The 19,923-nt window shown below is 35.6% G+C and overlaps 1 protein-coding gene across 2 annotated transcripts in view; it reads left to right on the top strand.

The window, feature by feature from the left end:
* GLS (glutaminase) overlaps nt 1-19,923 on the top strand; it is a 71,219-nt gene that overhangs the window by 29,136 nt on the left and 22,160 nt on the right. The window contains exons 8-15 of one of the 2 annotated variants that reach the window (XM_072873890.1): nt 3,294-3,326; nt 3,596-3,654; nt 4,793-4,859; nt 5,433-5,483; nt 7,930-8,106; nt 9,252-9,383; nt 11,125-11,217; nt 12,055-15,289. In XM_072873890.1, the coding sequence (XP_072729991.1) occupies nt 3,294-3,326; nt 3,596-3,654; nt 4,793-4,859; nt 5,433-5,483; nt 7,930-8,106; nt 9,252-9,383; nt 11,125-11,217; nt 12,055-12,201 (759 nt within the window). In that variant the 3' untranslated portion in view covers nt 12,202-15,289. Of the gene's footprint in view, nt 1-3,293; nt 3,327-3,595; nt 3,655-4,792; nt 4,860-5,432; nt 5,484-7,929; nt 8,107-9,251; nt 9,384-11,124; nt 11,218-12,054; nt 15,290-19,923 lie in introns of those variants that run through there. The other variant, XM_072873889.1, reaches the window with a different exon arrangement.

The raw sequence follows: 19,923 nt of genomic DNA, 5'->3' as shown, positions 1-19,923 counted from the left end.
ATGTTTTCTTGCACTCTGACATAGTGTTATGATTTTTTTTTTTCTGGATGTTTTCATCACAGTATAGTGTTAGGTTATAAATTTGGCTTTAAAAAATTCCAGAAACTAATTTTTAAATAATCTTCTATTATTAGAAGATTATAAACTTCTTATGATCCAGATGTTTTTATTAGCTTGGCTTAGAATCAAAATTGAAAAATTATTTTAACAAGAGACACATGGTAAGAGCTTATGTGGTCTAATCATATAAACACTGAATGTTGATCAATAAAAAGTGTCTAATGTTAACTACTTTTCTAATAAATATTGCCTAATTTTATTGTTGCAAGCTCTGGTAAGTATCCATGGGTCTCTTCTTTCCTATGTACATGTAGGCATGGAACCTATGCAACTGCTTATATTTTTCTAGTAGAAATACAAATAATAAAAGTACCTTGTTAAAAAAAGGGAAGATCACTAAAACCTGACACAGTCAAAAAATTCAAATTTATGATCGACAGCCATAGTTTCCATTGTGCTTTTAAGTGTTTACAAAATTGTATTGAGCTGTCTTCTGCAAGTTTGAATTTTCTGCCTATCAAACTGCTTCAATCTTAACATTTTCAATTTCATTTTGTATTAATTTAGAAGTGTGTTTTTCATATGTATATACACACAAGCATGTACACAGTAAGTGTGTATATGAACATATGTTCCAGTAAGTGTACTAAGTGTTTGTGGAGTTAGTGCATGGAACGTTTCCTTTGATGTTCTAGACAGATGAATTGCATCTGTACTTAAATAAAAATGCTTTTTAAGAAATATTGTTGCAGTACCCTGAACCTCATACGCTTATACAATCAAGCTAAAAATAAGAAGCACTTGTACAAGAACAGAAATTTTCTTGTCTCTTATATTTGTTTAAATTATTATGGAAAAGTTGCTCAGTATTCTGAATGTTAGGATTTTGTATTTGCAATTGAATTTTAATCATAGAATGTGTGTTGCCTCTGTGTCTCTTCAGCTTTTTAGGAGGAGCAGCATACTTCTATCAGCTGCTGAAAGAGGGAAACTAATAGGTTGGGTTTTTTAGTCATCACGTGTACGGAAGCAAAGTTTTCTGTTTTAGTTACGTGTTATGTTAAATCCCTACTGAGGTCTTGGTCATATGATTGCTTAGGCAAATATTTTAGGTATACGAGCAGTCTGATTTCAGTAACAATGCTTTTGTGTTTGATATAAAGTACCTATACAAGTGTGTGGAACATCAAGGGCTAAAACCGCATCATCTGAGTTAGCATACAGAAGGTTTTCTTCCCAAAATACGAGATTAGATGTAAATTTTAAAAAGAAACCTTTTTTATAACAAGTTGATGTGGAAAAAGTTTGCATTGAGTCTTTTGCCCACCAATTTTATATGCTGCTAGCAAAGCCAGGTTTTTCTTGAAGGGCTAGGAATTTTTTTTCAACTGGGCAAAAAAAATATGAAGTATTATGTATTTATATTTTTGCAGAAAGCATGATCCCTTTCTCCCTCTTTCTTTTTTAACAAAAGGACTTGTTTCAATTTATTATACATGTCTAACCATACGATTATCAATGCAGCATCCCATAACTAATGCTGACCCACTTTCCCAGAAAAAGATGTTCATTGTGCATTTGAAAGGTTGAAAAGGTTTTTGTGGTTTAAATGTTGTTACATATTTTACAGCATTAGGATCTATGGAATATTTTGACAACTGCAACAGTTCAATGAAGTTGGTAATTTCTTCTTTTAATTATTTTTCATTGAACAGATTTGGAGTTAAATTTTTAAGGCTTGTGTTCTGGTATATTATACAGGAACATTTTGATGAAATGTATCATGATTTTTTTTATCTTATTGCAAATTAGCTAGAGATTATTGCCTTTAAGAGTAAGGTTATTAGCCTTTAAGCATAAGGTAACCACTGGCGCATAATTTTGACAAAACAGCGTGGTGTTCCTTTCAGCTAGTGATCGTACGTGTATGACTGCGCATCCTCCTTTAGATGAGCTGATGCATGGGCTTCAAAGATTATCTGCAACACCCTAATCCACATACAGAGACTGGCTTTACGCATTTCATTAAGTAAAATACTGGTTGATATAAAGCTTCAGTTTTTTCTGCTTCCTTCCCCATTCCCATACTAAACACAGTGCAAGTAGTGTATTGAATTGTTTGAGATATGTCAAACAGAGTTTTGTTATCTAAATAGAGTATCTTTAATCCTAAAATTATTCCTAAAAACATAATGTCCAGATACATTGTTTCCACTTGTGTATGTGATGCCATGGTTTTTTAAACTTCCTCAAAAAATTCTACTTGGCTACTTGAAAAAATTAAAAACTCCCCCCAGTGGACCATGCACTATTTTTTTGCCTCCCACCCCTCTTTCAATGTCTTGCTATAGGAATTTGTGAAAGGTCGCCTGTCAGAGGCCTGTAAAGAATTAATACATCTTAACTGGCAGCTACTAAATTTGAGAATGTTCTTAAATGGGGAGAAAGAAAAAAGCCCCAAAATAACATCCCTCATCCTCCCCGAAAAAAAACCAAACCAACCAACCAACCCTAAGTAAGAATTAAGTTTCACTAGCATCCTTATTAAGTTGGATTTAGATTTTTCCTTACATTGTTAGCACAATGATGTACTCTAATCTATGATGTGAAATTCTATTTTTCTAACTGTTTAATTTTTAATAGGTAGGCCATTAATCAGATATTAATCAAATCAGATATTTTTTAAATGCAATTATTTTCATAGTAAGGGGTAACACTTTATTTTAAGTCTTCAATCTAATTTCTTAGAATGGGCACTAGCCATGGAAATATTTTAACTTCCGTAGCCTGAACTTTCCTATGCTCAGCTCTGTTGGTAATGTAAGAATACCTTTGGGTTACTAAGCCATAAAAAGTTAGTGTTTTCATTATAATTATCCTGATTGTAGTTACTTTCGTATTTTTTTCCTTTAACCACTACATTTACTTATGCTAAACACATAAAGTTGAATAGAGAGCACTTAAAATAAAGCATACCTTTTTCAGTTTAAATTCATTTCCAACATACAGGTGTTTGATAAGACTCTTGTAGGATTATTTAATTTAAAAGAGAATTAAAGATTTACTTATCTAACACTTTAATTTTGTCATTAATATATGAAATGATTGTAGTACCTTATTCTTAATTAGCCTCATACCTTAGTTACATGCATTAAAAATCCTAATACTGTTAAGTGAACTAACTTGTTTCTTATGTTAACAATTTTTGTAAATTATCTTTTCTTTTCTTGCAGCAAGGAGCAAATAATGCAGAAAAATTTGACTACGTAAGTTAATGTTATAACATTCCTTTTTTAACCAAATTCAGCGGTAGAAGTCAAGATGGCAAGGGAATTGCAAGTGAAATTTTAGTAATTTCAAATGTTTGTCTTTTTATCTGTACTTGGTTGTTCAAACATTTAGTGATTTGGATAGCATTTGTAAAATTGTGTTACAATATTTAGAATAAGGCTGGATTGAAAGTTCATCAGTTGTAGCTTTTTAATGTCTGAAAATGTTAGCATGCTTTCCCCCCCCTCCTTTCTGTCTCTAACAGGTGATGCAATTCATGAATAAAATGGCTGGTAATGAGTATGTTGGATTCAGTAATGCTACGTAAGTATTTTTTATTTACTTAATGAAGGTAGATGGAAAATGCCTCAACTGATAGTTGGCATATTGAGCTTATGGCAAAGTTTAGTTATTTACATTGAAACCATAATTTCATCCCTAATATTAGAGGGTGTCTTTGGCTTAAAATTTCCTTAAAGAACTGAAGTTGTGCATGTCTCTGACATCAGTGTGGCTAAATCTCACATAAAAGTGTTGGCTACGTGTCTGAAATTTCATTATTCTGTCTTAGTACTCTGGTGCTATGGCAGTGAGAGCTGCGAGTGCAACTGTTCTCTTCCTGGCATTCATATTAAAAATTAAACTCTGCATGTTGATGGCTGCATATCAAATGTTTAGAAAGCATACTTTATACAACTGGGACTCTTTATGCTGTTTTATTTTGCATATTCAAATTCTTTTCTGAAACAATTCCCCATTAACTCAATGCTTAGCACTTGAAAAATTTTGAGAGCTTTTTGAGGCAGCACTGGGAAAATCATAAAGATTCCGTATAGCAGAGTTGCTTCCAGGTTGCTGGTTGGCATGCATGTGCAGAGAAGCAGAATGAGGTAACTAGTGTTTTTCCTGAGCTTTGTTAATGTAAAAGTGTTTACCATGGAAGGAACCAGACAAGAGAGAATTACCTACCCTTGTATCCATACAGATCCCTCCTTCAGGCTTCGTCCTGAACTTAATCATCACGGTAAACAGCGCAGCCATCAGTCTGGTCTCTATTTGACCTGCAGCTTCATCCTCAGGTTCCTCTCTAGTTTGGTCAGTGTTGTCAGTGAATGACCCCTTCACTACAGCTCGTTGTGGGGTGTTTCATTCCACTATGGGCTTGTTAGGAATGCTTCTGAGAGCGGGGTCTTACACTTCATTGCCTTATCTCCAAGTCAGCTTCTGTATGTGTAGGTAACCAGTGCTGTGTGTATTCGGATGTCAAAGCTAATTCACTCCAACTGGGGGTACTGGGGTGAGCTTCTACGGCAGTTTCTGTCCCGTTGGCAGAATGCTTGTATTCAGAAGTAATGTATCCTTTACATGCAGTTTTATTGAATTACATTATGCGTCTCTGAAGTTCAGTGGTTTTTGAAAGTTTGACATGTTGTCCTGTGGTGTGTTGGTTTTTTTTTTTAAGGTTCCAGTCCGAAAGAGAGAGTGGAGATAGAAACTTTGCGATCGGCTATTACTTGAAAGAAAAAAAGGTTGATCTTTTTTGTTTATTGTGTTTTGAAGGCTCTGTGTTGGGGTTTTTTTCATAGTCTGTGAAGATTTTTAATTTATTTAATGTACAGTATGGTATAAATTACTCGTGTACTGTATATGTATAATGCTGTATATGTTTTCATACTGTTACTCAAAATGCTGTCATTTAGAAAGCGTGATACTTATGTCATTCTAATAGAATACCTGTAATCTTTTTCCTGTCATAGCCATGATAATTTCTTTTATTTGTTGTAAAATGCATAATCTGTGCTATACAGATGACTTTATAAAACTCCTAGATGCATTTTGCAGTTTGCTGATTTAAAGATATTGAAAGCTGTACTGAAAAATACCTTAATACTTAGCTTATTGACCTCACTGCACTGTGCTATTTTTAAATCTGATGTGATTTAATATTTCTACTTGTTACATTTAAATACATGTTTAACTTTAAATCTGCCTAATGCTTAATATGCTGACAAGAATGTAGCTTAATCTATGTCTCTCCAAAAGCAGTATTTAAAAAAAATAATCATAATGTTTCCTAAAGAGACTCTATTTTTCTTCCTCAGTGTTTTCCTGAAGGCACGGATATGGTTGCTATACTAGACTTCTATTTTCAGGTAACTGACTTTAAAATTGAGTTATGACATTATAGACTTAGAATTACTATTATAAGCAGTAGAAGCTGATTTGTTCATAGATAAGAAGGCTTTAATGGCTTATAGTTAAACTTGTCAGCTTCTGTTAAACTCTGTTTGGAAATGAATTATGTACATTTGATGTATCCAGATTTGCCTTTGTTTAGGTGATGTACTTAGGTGTCTTTATTGCTAATGCAAACTAGCAATAGTCTTTAAAACACTAGTAGTTAGAAGTGTAAAATGTCTTGTATTACTTCAGTGAGTTTGACAAAATATTTCTGCTTCTTTGGGTTGCTGTTCTTTATTGTACTGTGAAGTATTTTAAACTCCATGTATAAGTACAATAGTATATGCATGCTCTATTGTAAGCTCAAGGGTAGCATTATAAATGCAATAATATGAATATCTCCTCCTTTTTGTTTAATTCAATGCTTATGAGTCAAACAAAGAATCTAGCCACATATTCTCCCCTCCCCCATTTTTTTTCTTTCTCACTTTCAGCAAGTTATTTGCAACTGTCACAAAATGAGAACTTGGCAAGTGTGAGGTATTTCCTCCGTAAGGGTTTCCTAATGTTAAAACATTCACAACTCGGGCAGCTCTGCTGCATGTAGTTCACAAGTGGCAGTTCAAGTTGTGTTACTGACTCAGTCCATCTGGGATAGTTTAAAAAAAAAAAAAAAAAATCCAGAGTTTAGTTCTCAAAATGAATCTGGTTTTGATTCATGAGACTTGCTTTTACTTATGCAAATTATAAACAATATTTTTAAATGCAAATTTTATCTGTGTTTTGTATTGGGATGCACCTGCTCTAATTTTAAATGGAATGACTGTTTATGAAGTAAGGTATATGTGATTAGCCTTAGCTGACTTCTTGTTGAGTTGGAAACTAGGTACAAGCTAATAGTCTACTCTGGACTTCTGTTATTACAGAACAAAACTGATAATTTATGTGAATTTACTGTTTAAACATGCTTTTTAAATGCTTCGTATCCTACTGCCTCAAGTCCTAATGTGCTTCTGAGTGCAAAGCTATTCATAGGTTAAGAAATGCCCAAACTAACTTTTCTGATGTATTTTGATTTGGCCTCATTTTCGTGCATTATGATCGCTAATTTCATGACTACGTGTCATTCTTTTTTTTTTTTTCCCCTTGCAAAATGCCCTTTTCACTCCTTACTCAGAAAAAGGGCAGCTCATACACGAGTGACAATTCTGTTTTCTTTTCTTCTTGCTGTACAACAATTACTTTCCAACAGTCTACTCAGGTTCTACTTAAAAGGCTAGTGATTTCTTTTCTTTGGGTTTTCTGTAATGCTCCTTCCTCCCTTGTGTAATTGGGAACTTTCTGAACAGGAATAAACTTATTTTCCTATTGTCTCTGTAAAGTGAGGATGGATTCTTCTCATTTTAGAGAACCGAGATACAAAATGCAGGTGCTTAAACTGAGAACCTAGAAACACTTTTTTCAAAGTAGGTGAGACTATGTAATACTTCATATGTTTAAAACACAGTTGCCATTTTAGATGCATCTCTGACAATCTCTTGATTTGCAACTCCAGTTGATTGGACTAGGATGTACTGAGTTTGGCACCCGAAAATAAGAATTCGAGGTAGTAACTACTCATGCAAACTTGGCTTAGGTAACTTCATGAAGTATCATGTAATGACTGTTTCGCAAAAGCAAGAATACAAGCAGTAGTTTGTTTACTTTTCAGAGTAGCATTTCAGCTTCAGGTTGAAACCAGTTTATCTTTTGGTTTCTGCAGAAATGAGGCAGCATCAGGTGATGGCATCATATCACATTTCCTGATGTGTCACCAAAGTATGTATAGTCTGTACTGAAGCAGGGATCCTGGGAGAAACTATCGTGTGGTTGTATCATTAATATATCAAAAAGCATATATGAGAGAAAGGTGAAATAAGGCTGCATCAGTAGGAAGTGCTGGCATTAAGACTTGCATGTGCTAGAGTTTGCAGCTTTAAAATGTACTTTTAATAGATGTGTGTGGTCTTCTAAGGCTTAAAAAAAGCCACACAAAACAAACTCAAATTGAAAAAACCAGTCATTCTGTGGCTTTGTCATTTAAGCAGATGCAAAATACTATATAGTTTTCCAGACCTCTTCCTCTCAAAGGAACATAAGGGGAGGGCAGGGGGAGGAATCAGGCAGACACTAACCCATGTAAAATACTATCGCAAGCTATGTAAGAGGGCTTACAAACACTGTTGCTGGGATCTTTATAGTAGGAAAATTCCGACCATGTTAATCGATGCTACTAGCGTCACCTGTAACAAATGTTATGCTACAGGTTATTTTATGAAATGTTATTTCTGTAGAGACATGTTGTTGATGATCCTGCTATAGTTGGCCTTATTGTGCTAGAAGTATCAGTTCTTATAATCTCAATTTCTTTTTCATAAGCTTTGCTCGATAGAAGTAACGTGTGAATCGGCAAGTGTGATGGCAGCAACTCTGGCTAATGGTGGCTTTTGCCCAATCACTGGTGAAAGAGTACTGAGTCCTGAAGCAGTCCGAAATACCTTGAGTTTAATGCATTCCTGCGGCATGTATGACTTTTCAGGGCAGTTTGCCTTCCATGTAAGTAGTTTTCAGATATTAATTATAGCTGACCAGGAAGATTAATCTGTGCTATTGTTTTCCATGTTCCAGGGCTTACCTGCTTGTTTCTGGGGGAGGGGAGGGGGTATTACATGAATTGTCTAGAAATTGAACACACCATATGGGAAAATCTCATCTAGAATTCACGGCACTACTAGTACACCGTACCTTATAGTACTTACTGTTCTCTGACACTTCACATTTGGGAATCCTTTTCATGTTGAAACATAAATACTGTCCCTTAAGAAAGGCTGCTCATGAGAGAAACTGGTGATTGATGCAGATGTAACTGGAAACAGCTCAACTGAAGAAATCCTGCTATATGGTAGGAAAGGACAGCAGAAAGACAATTGCTTTTTCTTCATTGACTCAGGCTGTTTAATGAATTGCCCTTGTGTTGTAAAAGTGACTGTCATACACAGCATATGTACCATGCTTCTATTTTCCAGCAGTGTGTTTCTTATATGTAAGCATATCAAGATGTGCTGCATCTGAGTTGTGTTTTCAGCATCTTGTTTTGAGCGTTTTTAGTTTTTCCGCATTGCATACATGTAAAATTGATTTAGGATGTTTTGTGTGACCTAAAAGTTATTGCTTACAAAGCTATGGGGATATGTGACATGTTAGTTCCTGTTGGAAAAAAGCAATACCTTTATCCAGATTGTAAATAAGTAGGTTATTGGATTACTTTATGGACAGATTCTTCTGTTTTCTTGGTTTGTTTTTTTTTTTTACCTTTTCCAGTCAAGGTTTTTTTTAGGTATGTAGCTTTGTACTACTGCCTTATTGCAAACTGTTCATGACAGATACACTTGTGTACTACTGCGTAGTCATAATTGCTTTTTTATAATACATTTGAATTATCTTTTTCATGGTATTGCTCACTCTCTGTTTTACTGAGAGCAAATAACTCTATGATTGCATACCTCTGATTACCAGGAATTGTGCTTCAGGTTATTGGCTATCTAGAAAGAGATAAGTAATAATGCTTCCCCAGCTTAAAATGCTTTCCAGATCTACACTTTATAAATGTTGCATAATAATCTTCAGTAAAATGCTAATGCATTGTGTTACAATAGTGAAGAATATTTGCAGAGGACAGTAATTCTCTAATTATTCCATAGGTTGGTCTTCCTGCAAAATCTGGAGTTGCTGGTGGGATTCTTCTGGTTGTTCCTAATGTCATGGGCTTGATGTGCTGGTCCCCTCCTTTGGACAAGATGGGCAACAGTGTTAAAGGCATTCACTTCTGTCATGTAAGCAGCATTGCCTTTAGTGGGGTTTTGTGGGAGTTTTTTTGGGTTTTGTGGTTTTTTTTTTCCTTTTGTAGCTGATGTTTACTGAGCTTCAGTTAGTATAGCTGAGATCTAAGTGAATTAAATAGTGATTCATTACTCTTCCATACATAGCAAGTTTCATCTGATCCAAGGGTGAAAGTCCAAGAAGAGACATTAGCATTTTAGTAATAAATAACACTTTAATTCAGTGAGTATTGAGAAAATATGATGCCAGAAACACTGGAGAAATTTATTGTGGAAAAGCTTTGAAAAGGAACAGTTCATGAAGTAATGAAAGAGCTGGTCTCTTGTATACTGCATTAGAAGCTGTAGAGCTCTATTTATAGACTTATTTTCTTCTCCAGTCATAAAGTAAACAATTTCCAAAACATTGGAAATGCAACTCTTATTTCATTACAATAAGAGAAAAAGATTATAATGAAATATTGCTGTTCTGATGTATTTTTTAAACCTATTTTTGTAAACAATCTGACATAAAACATGTTTTCATAGATCAGACTCAGTTGCTGGGCGAGCTCTTCCTAGCTTCGTCCCTTGCTTTTGAAAGGGCTGTGGACAGTCTGGTGGCAGCATTAGAAGCAGGAGAGATTTCGTAGGGTAGTTTGTAATGATTCATAAAGATGTTTTGCGGAAGAGGAGAATGTAAAAAATGTTGTCTTCCTTTTTTATTTTCTCCCTAAAACCACCCTGTGATACCGATTAAGTAATTACAAGGGGGGGGGGGGGGAAGGGTGTCTCAAAAAAGAGAACAGTAGGCTATCTAAAGCCCCATAGGAAATGTAAGATTATTGGTAATGATTTGGAGGTTGAAGGCATAACTAGGCTCTAACCGCCCCCCCCCCCCTTTTTTTTTTTAAGTAGTAATGACAGTTAAGCTGTAGTGATACTAGTTTGGATGGACTTCAGTTCCTAGGGTGAACACTTGTATGACTAGTCTTCACTTAGCTTATCGACAAACAGCATGGGATTTACAACATGCGAGGGTTTAGCTCATGTGGATGAGCAGCAGTTAAAACTTTTCATGCTTCTATTTATCTAACATCTGTACAGCTGCAAATTAAGAGTACTAAGAAGTTACTAATTCTAGTTTAAGTACTTTAAAGTTTCATGTGACATAGTCTTGTACTTGATAATTTAAATATAAAATCATAGAACAATAGGTAGGTGAAGGATTTACTGCATTTATTCTGTGTTATAATGAGATCTAAAAACTGATAGGTGATCATGGCATACAAGTAACATGAATGTAACATTCACTTTTAAAAATACAACATAGCAAAGTTCTGTAATTATAATCTTTCATGTTGTAATTCAAACTGAATTAAAATCCATTACGTCACACATTTTCTTGTTTCATCCTTTTGATTGAAGTTTTATGTACTAGAGTAGCCCAGAGTATTCTTCCTGTTCCTGAATTGTTTCATACAGCTGGAATAGAAATATATTAAGATAGATATCTTGCAAATTGCTAGTTGTTTTGTACTTCTTTAAAAAGGAGTTTAAAGGTGTTACTAGAACTTAATCTCATCATTGTATTATGTTCAAAGGGCCTTGCAGACAATGGTATTGATTTAATAAATAAGCTTCTCATTTAAGTTACTAGGATATGATGTAAAACTTAAGTGGTATATTATTATAATCTCACATGCATTTGACTATCATATGCAAATAATAATGTATGTTCACTAAATATTTGCAGGATCTGGTTTCTTTGTGCAATTTCCATAACTACGATAATTTGAGACACTTTGCAAAAAAGCTTGATCCTCGCAGAGAAGGTGGTGATCAGCGGGTAAGTTAATATGTGTGTTTAGTGAGCATTGCTTGTAGACATCAGAAGAAATACGGAAAGTTCTTCTCTAAATGCAAAACTGCTCAATGACATGTATTGCATCAAAGCTTTCAGATAAACTAGTTAGTTCACATTATTAGTGGACACTTGCCTGGGTGGACCACGCTATCACAGGGTTTTGTATAGCAGCATTTCATATTAGATTTGTAACTCCATTTCATGCAGTTCATCTCCCTTGCTAGAGTAAGTATATGGCGTCTGATAAAAGTTGCAAGGAGTTTTACTGTACTGGTTGCCTTTAATAAAGATTGGACCAGCTGGTGGGCTTAGCCTTTCTGTTCTGTGCTGCAGTGCATGAGATGTTATGTTTAGCATTTTTTCACAGCGATATGTCTGAGGCCACATGACTTGCTGAGAGTTGCACAGGCAGTGAATTCAGGTGTTAGTGCTGTAGACAAGTGCCTGTTACTAAGGAAGTGGTATAAGCATCTCTGGGAATGAACTGAATCCGCTCCAGCTACATGTACAAAAGATAAAAGTGTGAGGGTGCTTGAGATAAGGAAAACCTCTTTGCTTTTATTACCATTGATGTTTAACTAAGGCATGAAGATTTCAGTAGGAGGAGACACAGTAGAATGATTTTTAAAGTGCTTCTATTTGCATGTATACATCTAAAAAAATACCCAGTCTGGAATTTGAATTTTTTGTAACTAGAAAAGAGAAAATAACAGTTTATGTGAAGAGGTGAAAAACATGAGTCTGTTAGCATTGACTGCAAGTATGGATTTTTTTCCTTCAAATACACTAATAAATAATGTATGTTGCTTGAACAACTAGCATTCCTTTGGACCAATGGACTATGAGAATCTCCAGCAAGAACTTGCTTTAAAAGAAACAGTATGGAAAAAAGTGTCACCTGAATCAAACGAGGACATCTCCAGAACCGTAGTGTATAGAATGGAAGGTCGGGGAGAGCAAAACTAAACAAATGGGCTCTAGCTTCATTAAATTCTTCATTTTAAAAACCCTCAAGCATCTCTAGATTTCACTTTGATTTGAATATTGTTTGCCTGGTGTTTCATTTATATATACTTTTTGTGTAAATTCTGTATGCTATACCAAAAAGACTGTCGAAGTTCAAGGGGCGGGGGGGAAAGCACACAACAAAAACCAAAACTGTTAACTGACTTTGGTAGTTACTTAAAAAAAAAAAAGAAGAAGAAAAGGTAAATCTGAATGTTTTCAAGGATATACCACTTTTGTGTATATCTGTTTATTTTTGTTTATATCTGAGAATTTTAAGTAAATTAACTTTAGAGCTAAGCAAGAACTTAAGATGTGTCCTCTGGTCAGGGTCAGCGTGTACAGATAAAAGAATTATAATTAAAATATAAAGTAAAATAGTGTCATCAAAATACAGCAAATTCATGAATCCCTAAATAATTGTATATTAAGTGGAGATAGGTTCTGAGTCATGTTATTACTGTATCCTCTTTTTTTTTTTAATATGAGCTTTCAAATTTCTTTGAACAGAAATGGATCCTTTGGATATACCATGCTAGTGAAGATTTTTGTTTTTGGTGTTTTGTGTTGGGTTTGTTTGTTTGTTTGTTTTAATCAGACCTTTAATAATTAGTAATGCTAACATTTAAATAAAAAGAGCAAAAACGGCTGGGGAGGACTGGGAGAAAGGGGGAAAAAACCTGCCTGTTTGCAAGTTAACTAATGCAGCAGAAAGATTTCTTACCAAACTGTTTTGAGCGTCTTGCTAGCAGCTTGTACTGCCAGCTGGTAGTTGTGACTCAGAAGTCTGCCTTACTAATAATGCTGTGCTCCACCCTAGAAAGGAATGTCAGCTATCTTGGTTTGAGCGTGGTAGCCAACCAAGTAGTGAGCAGGAAATACATTCAGAGCAAAGCAGATAGGTAGATATTACTAAAGCTGTTTACAATTAACTTATTTTTCAACTGCTAATGTGTGTGCATGTTCATATATAAGATCAGAGGTTTCATTTACTTACACATGAGCAAATTTTTCAAAAGTTATCATTAATTACTACTTTTAAAAATGATAGTGGGTTAGCACCTCTGTCAGCTTGCTAAGAAACAGGACTTGCATTCTTCTACGGGCAACTGCATCTGTTCATCTGCATAATGTGATAATGTTGAGTATCTTGAGTAGAGTGTATCTTGAAATGGTGTATGTAAGCTTTGAAGAGGCTCAGTAGGCAATGCTGGACAGAGGGCACAGACTTGCTAAATTCTTGACACTTGTAGCTATTAGATTCTTAATGATGCTAAAAATCTTATTAAATTATTCTCTATTTTTATAAAGCTTTCCCCTTTAAAAGCTTGTGGATAATTTGATATATCCCACCCCCTGTACACATTATGCAGAATCCTGTTTATAAAACTGTTGAAAACTTGTCCAAGTAGTGATAAATGGTGTTAGCTCGTTGAATATTTTAAGAGACAATGCCAGATAATCCCTTAGTAACACCTCTACCCCTTTTCCCTGCCCCCTCCCCCAGTCCCTGTCCCTTTTTAGTTTATCTAAAACTCCAAAGTGCATTCATCTGAGTTTTGCATAAGGGAGAGTTAGCTTTTTCCTGCCCCTTTTTTGACCCATCTGGATGTTTGTGAATTCAGGAAGATGCATAAAGCAAAGCTGATGTTCTCTGAGAAAGCAAGCTGTTCTTAGTTACTCTGTTTAGGTATTGTTAGTTTTGCATAAACATTTTAAATAAGCTCTGACTAAACCCTGAATAATCTTCATCTAGCAGTGTATTGTAAAAGGATGGGCTTCCTGTCTTTGAAGCCTAGGATTAAAACGTTTAAGCAAAACAATGCAGAACATAAATTTTCAGTGAATTTGAAGTCCTACTGGGATGAAGAGGTAAATATGTGGTGCACATGTCAGTAATAAATTGCTGAATAGTAGCTGTTTTATAATCTTATCACTGAGGATAAGGTTAGGTTTGTCAGTGCTTATCTTGAAAATAAAGTAAAATAAGTAAAGGCAAAGCCTTGAATTATAAAAATGTCTCACCTGTTTGAGGGTTTTACAGTAAATTAGTAGTTAGAGACATAACAAGTATTTAGACCCTGCAAAACTGCCTGTCTTTACCTGAAATACCCCCAGTTGCAAGAGGGAACATAATGTGTCTGTGCTGCTAATGAAAAGTATTTACAGTGATGACATGTTGCTGGTTAAAGTACTGATTTAATTTAAAAAGGAAAATGTATGATGCAGGATTTGCTTGATCTAATTCTACACACGTTATTTCCTGATTTTTAGTACTATTTGAAGCTAATTCTAAAAATGTGGTTGAAGATGGAAAATTGTTCCATCTGGGTTTCAACTTGGAAATAAAAATCTTACCGTATTTATGTTTGTCAGTTACATACAAAACTTGTGGTAGAGGCAAGTCCTGCATGGAAAATATAAAATTAAGGAAACTACTAGATCTTTAATACGCATAATAAGAATATTTAGGGTACAGCTTACACAGTCTCTCCTTTAGATATATATTACAGTTCTGTAATATATGCTTTTGAAGCCTGCCTCAGAATTTAGGCCAGCCTCTAGTTAGGAGGGGTCAGCAGGAGACTCCTTTGGACCGAGTATTTTGTAACTCACCCACAGTTTCTTGTTCTGGCCTGCCGTGTCTGCAGATGGCTCTTGTTCATGGCAGGGTACACAGATAGCTGGGACCATAGTTGGGTCTGCCATGACGACTTACCCATGCCTGCATTGTGTTTGGTGAGCGGGTCTGAAAGAGTGCGGGGACAGAGGCTAGTCATTGAATGTTTGAAGTCTGCAACGGTTTTAGTGTTCACCTGTGCTACAGTAATGGCAATTCTTGATATTCAAGCATTTTAGCTGTTTGTTTTTCTTTGTCAGCATCATTAACATTTCATTAGAAATGTAAATGCTTTTTAAAATTTTATTTTGGCATTTGTGTTGTACTTTTTGGCTCAGTTGTTAAGTTACCTGTCTCGTTTTCCATTTTTCATTTGCATTGTATGTTATTTATGTATCTCGATTTCCAGCATGCTTATTTTTGTATTGTTTAATAAATTTATTTTAAGCTGATTTTTATTGTATTTTTTTCTCTCAATGGAGAACAGATTTGTTCAAACACGTTTTTGAGGCTGAAGTGAGATAGTGAGCACGCCATTCTAAAAAAGATAAAGTTCTGGAAAAATAGGTGGAATAAGCAGATTTAGTTAAACCAGTCATTGAAAACCTTTCTAAGATTTCTTAAACATTTTGTACAATAATTAATTATTTTTCTCTTTGAACTGTTATCTTAGAAAGTTGAAACCAAAAATCAAAGTAGCAAAACTTTCTCACCGTGACTTTTCTAATAAAAATGTCATGGCGCAGTAGGATATTAACATCACTGTGTATTTGTGTGGTTTTGAAGATACTAATTCAGCCGCTTGGAAAATATGTGGTTAATGGTACCAGTGCCAGGGTAGTAGCTGTTGATCCTGAGCATTATGAAGTGAAAAATATAGCTTGTAGTAAATCACGCATAGCAAGGAAGGTGGTCCAAAACCTGCATCCTTGTCGTAGCAGCAGTAGGGTCTGAAGAATGCTTAGCTGAATCTGGGTTCCTGGCAAAGCACTTGCCCTTTGTCACAGGCTTACTTTTTTTTCCTTGAAAATTTGAGATACTAAATAGTAGATGTATTTATAATGTGATGATTCCAAGGCAAGATTTTGTCACTAGAGACATATCCGTACTGAGGATGGCCATAATTATTAATTTAGCTTTTCTGTAGATTGGTTTATAAACTGCAGTTACTTGTATTATGTTTTTAAAATTAGCTGTATGTTCATTGTACATAAAGTATCACATATCAAAAGAGTTTATTCTCTAGAAGTCACAGAGACAAGGAAAGGTAGGAGAGTCGTAGATACAAAGAGAGAACCACAGGTGATTTTACTGTAGAATTATTTTGGCTTTTATATTTTCGTTTTCATTGTGCATTTGTGTCAAAAGACCAGCAGGTGGGTAGATGAATAAAAAGGCAACGGAGTCAGAAGAGGGTGGGCGGGAGGGGGGATAGAGCATGTTGTTTTTTCATTGTTCTTATTTCTCTTGGTCTTGATACATACATGTCATTGATGCACAGTAGTTAGCTGTGAGCAAAGTAGTTCATTATGAACTTCATAATTTATATATAATGTTTTAGTATCCTAAACATTGTTTGTAGGCTTTTAGTATTTTTTTTTTTAATTTTGTTTAAATACTTCTGCAGTTTTCTGGTGGGACTTCAGAAGCAGTTATTCCAGTGAAAGAAGAGTAGACTTTTCAGTGGAGTTCTTATTGCGATGACTAAATACGCCTAATAATTTGCCTTTAGTGCAGAGTCTCTTTGAGGAATTTGAATGTCACAAATGCCTGGAGTAGTTGCAGGGATGGCAAGAGGCTTTAAATCAGGTAGCAATCTAACTAAAACATAATTATTTTTTTCATCATGCTAGTATCTTGTCTGTTCCACACTTCTTGTCATCTCTAGAAAACACCTGACTAAGTCGTGCGTAATGACATGCTTTTAAAGGATGGGTCATGCACAGCCCCATTTTCTTTCAGGAATTTATGTCCTGGTATGTTGAATGGTTTGTTGCAGTCTAAATTATTAAAATACCTACTTTGAATCGTGTGGCTTCCAATTCACCATTTTCTCCTTCTAGAGAATATTGTGTGCAAAATAGAAATGTCCTGTTTCCTTTCGCTTTTCATGCAAGTAGAAGTTAATTTTATTATTGGCTTCTAATACTGCTTTATGCAGGCTTTTGAATATCACTTGAGCACTTAGCATTTAAAAGTTTTTGCAAGGCTTCAGTGGCACCGGCCTGCACATAGTTCAGTTACTTCTGAACGTGCACGTGCATTTCTTCTGTGCGTAGCAGGCCTTGCGTAATGGTTACATCTGAAGCTGCAGTTTAACTAAATAAAGCCCTACGATAGAGTTCAGGCTGGCAGGAGTGTGGTGGTGGCAAGCTGGGTTTTTGGGTGGCTTTTTTGTTGGTTTTTTTTTTTTTTGCATTGGTTTAAGTAGTTTAAATGGAATCTAATTTAGGTAATGAAGCTGACATGGATGCATGATCTATATAGTAAGGGTGTTAGAGTTAACTGGACCATGCAGATTTTTTAAAAAGTGAAAGACAAGTGTATTTACACGTTGGGAGAATAATAGACACTGGCACCTCAGCACTAAGGCTGATGAGGAAACAGGGTTGAAGGAAGGACAAGGGGAAAAGGAAAGAATTTTAGAATGCTTTTCTACCCTCAAAAATGTTCCAGCCAGCTGTACTTTCATATATTTCATTTATGCAGCGGGCATGCGGGGGAGCATATCTGTTCTAAGGTAACGCTTCCTGTTCTAGCTGCTGCTCTGCTCTGATTTTGACCGAGCTGGCACATAGCTGGGGCCTTCTGTAGCGTCGTCCGCATACTTTCCTGATAGCAGTTATGCTTGCAGAAGGCAAAAGCTGTCTGCTGCATATCATCTTCCAGACTTCCTCTGATGCCTTTATCTGATCAGTTACAGCTGATCTTCTCAGTGCTCGCAAAAGCACTATTATTTTGTGAATTATGGGCAGTTGCTTCTCCTATTAGAGATCAGTGTACACTAATTTCATTATTATTTGGGCAGAGTTGGAATGAAGTGTGCCCCCCCCCCCCGTATTTGCACTTCCATTAATATGTTTGGCATCATGATTTTTCAGTGGAGTTGCTTGAATTGTACATTGACGAATATTCTGGAAATTTGAAGTAATTGTTTTGATAATACAGTCAACAAATAGCTGTTATTTTATTTGGAAGGGTCTTTAATAACTAAGTCCTATTGTTAAGTAGGCTTTTCACTTGGGTTGCCAAACAGCTGATATACAGAATTTGAAGTATTCTTGTGCACACCATAAATTGGGAATTTATCTTCATGCTGTATCTTTTCTTAACTCAGGTCAGTTTTTACTTACTGGGTGCAACCGTCATAACCCATTTGTATGAAGTGCAGGAGATTCTAGTGACTGTAAGCAACCTAAGAATGAAATCATAAGGTCTTAGAGCTTGGAAGGGATCTCTGAAGATCATCTCGTCCAGCCTCTGCTCAAAGCAGGATCTAACATCAGTTAGATCATGTTGCTCAGGGACTTTGCCAGTCAAGTGTTGAAAAACTCCAAGGATGGGGTTTCTGTAACCTCACAGGGTAACCCATCCTGGTGCTTTACCACTTCCATTGTGAAGAATTTTTTCCTAACCTCCAGTTGAAATTTTCCCTTTCTGCAGCTTGTGATGATGACTCCTGTCTTTTCACTGTGCATGATGAGCTTACCGTCACGTGAGAATCTGGCCTTTAGGGAGTCCTAGAAGCGGACGTAGTTAAAAATGGCTTTTGGTCAGCAATTAACATTTTCCCCTCCTGCTCTGTTTTCCTACTGGATCCTAAATATTTTCCTTTCATTATATCATTGAAAATAAAGTGATTTAAGGATTTGAAAATGCTATATTCCCTTTATTTTTCTACTAAAGAGTAACAGGCTAAATGCAAACATGGAAGTATATTATTTGCTGAGGGACAGGAGGTTACTATTAGGACCCCTTGTGATCAGAGCGCTTATTATCGAAACAATGAACTGAGAACACAAGAGGAGTGATAGGAAGAGATAATGTTGCTTGCTTCCTGTTGATGTCATTCACTAGTCCAGCTTTTTTCTTGAGGCAGGCACTTTTATTGTTTGCTCAGGAAATACTCATTCAAAATCAGGTTTTTTTGGACTGGTAGACCTGGTTTTGGTTATATGTGTAGTTTTGGCTTTCTGTATGGTAAGTGCATTTCACACTTCTTTTAAAGGACTAGTCTTTTAAACTTCTCCAACCTGTAATTGTTTCAGGATAACTAACTAAAATGTAATCTCAGTCTGAGAATAAACTGTTCTTATCAAATGTAATTTAAAAAAAAAAAACAAAACCAAAACAACAACAACAACAACAAAAAAAACCCACGAAAAAACCAAAACCACCACCAACCCATGCCATTGCAGAAAAGGATTAAGAATTATGATTGAGAACATGGAGAAGCAGGCTAAAACAGCTGAGTATGTTTTGCCCCATATACCAAAGGCTGTTGGGGAATAATATGACTGTCCCAGGGTTTGGAGATAAAACCATGGAGGTGGAAGATCTGTTAAAGCTAATAAATATTGCCCATGCAAGAAAAGCAGGTACTGAATAAATAGTCTAAAAATTAGAAGAAGGTTTCTAGAAACTTGTTCCGAATAGTTTAGAAACAATCCTCCCAACAAGAGTAGAGTGCAAATTTCTGGTAAGATTTCCTCTATTCTGCTTTCAGCCTGTAGGGTGTAGTCAGCCTCCTGCTTGTAAAGTTTCAGTAAATACCTTTTGAGAACATCCTCCTTTATTTTGTGAATAACTCCAGCTCAGAGTCCTGTAGTTAAGAGTAAACTGTCATCCATAAATGGTGAAGTACCTACAGTCCGGAAAGCGGGAGCATTACTCTACTCGGAAAGCAGGAGCATTACTCGATTGTGTGGATATCAGTTGTAGTCAATAGGTCCTTGAAAAGGCAGACGTTCTTTTGTCCTGTCTGCTTAACACAGCTAGCGTCACTAAAGCACCCATCAGCATTCTGCTTTATTCGGGTGGCTGTCATTGATCCCAGTCCTTTG

The sequence above is a fragment of the Ciconia boyciana genome, chromosome 10 (genome assembly GCF_034638445.1).
Source record: "Ciconia boyciana chromosome 10, ASM3463844v1, whole genome shotgun sequence".
In the NCBI taxonomy this organism is placed as follows: domain Eukaryota; kingdom Metazoa; phylum Chordata; class Aves; order Ciconiiformes; family Ciconiidae; genus Ciconia; species Ciconia boyciana.
Note: the sequence above shows the minus strand (reverse complement) of the source record. Positions and strands in the feature narration are given on the sequence as shown.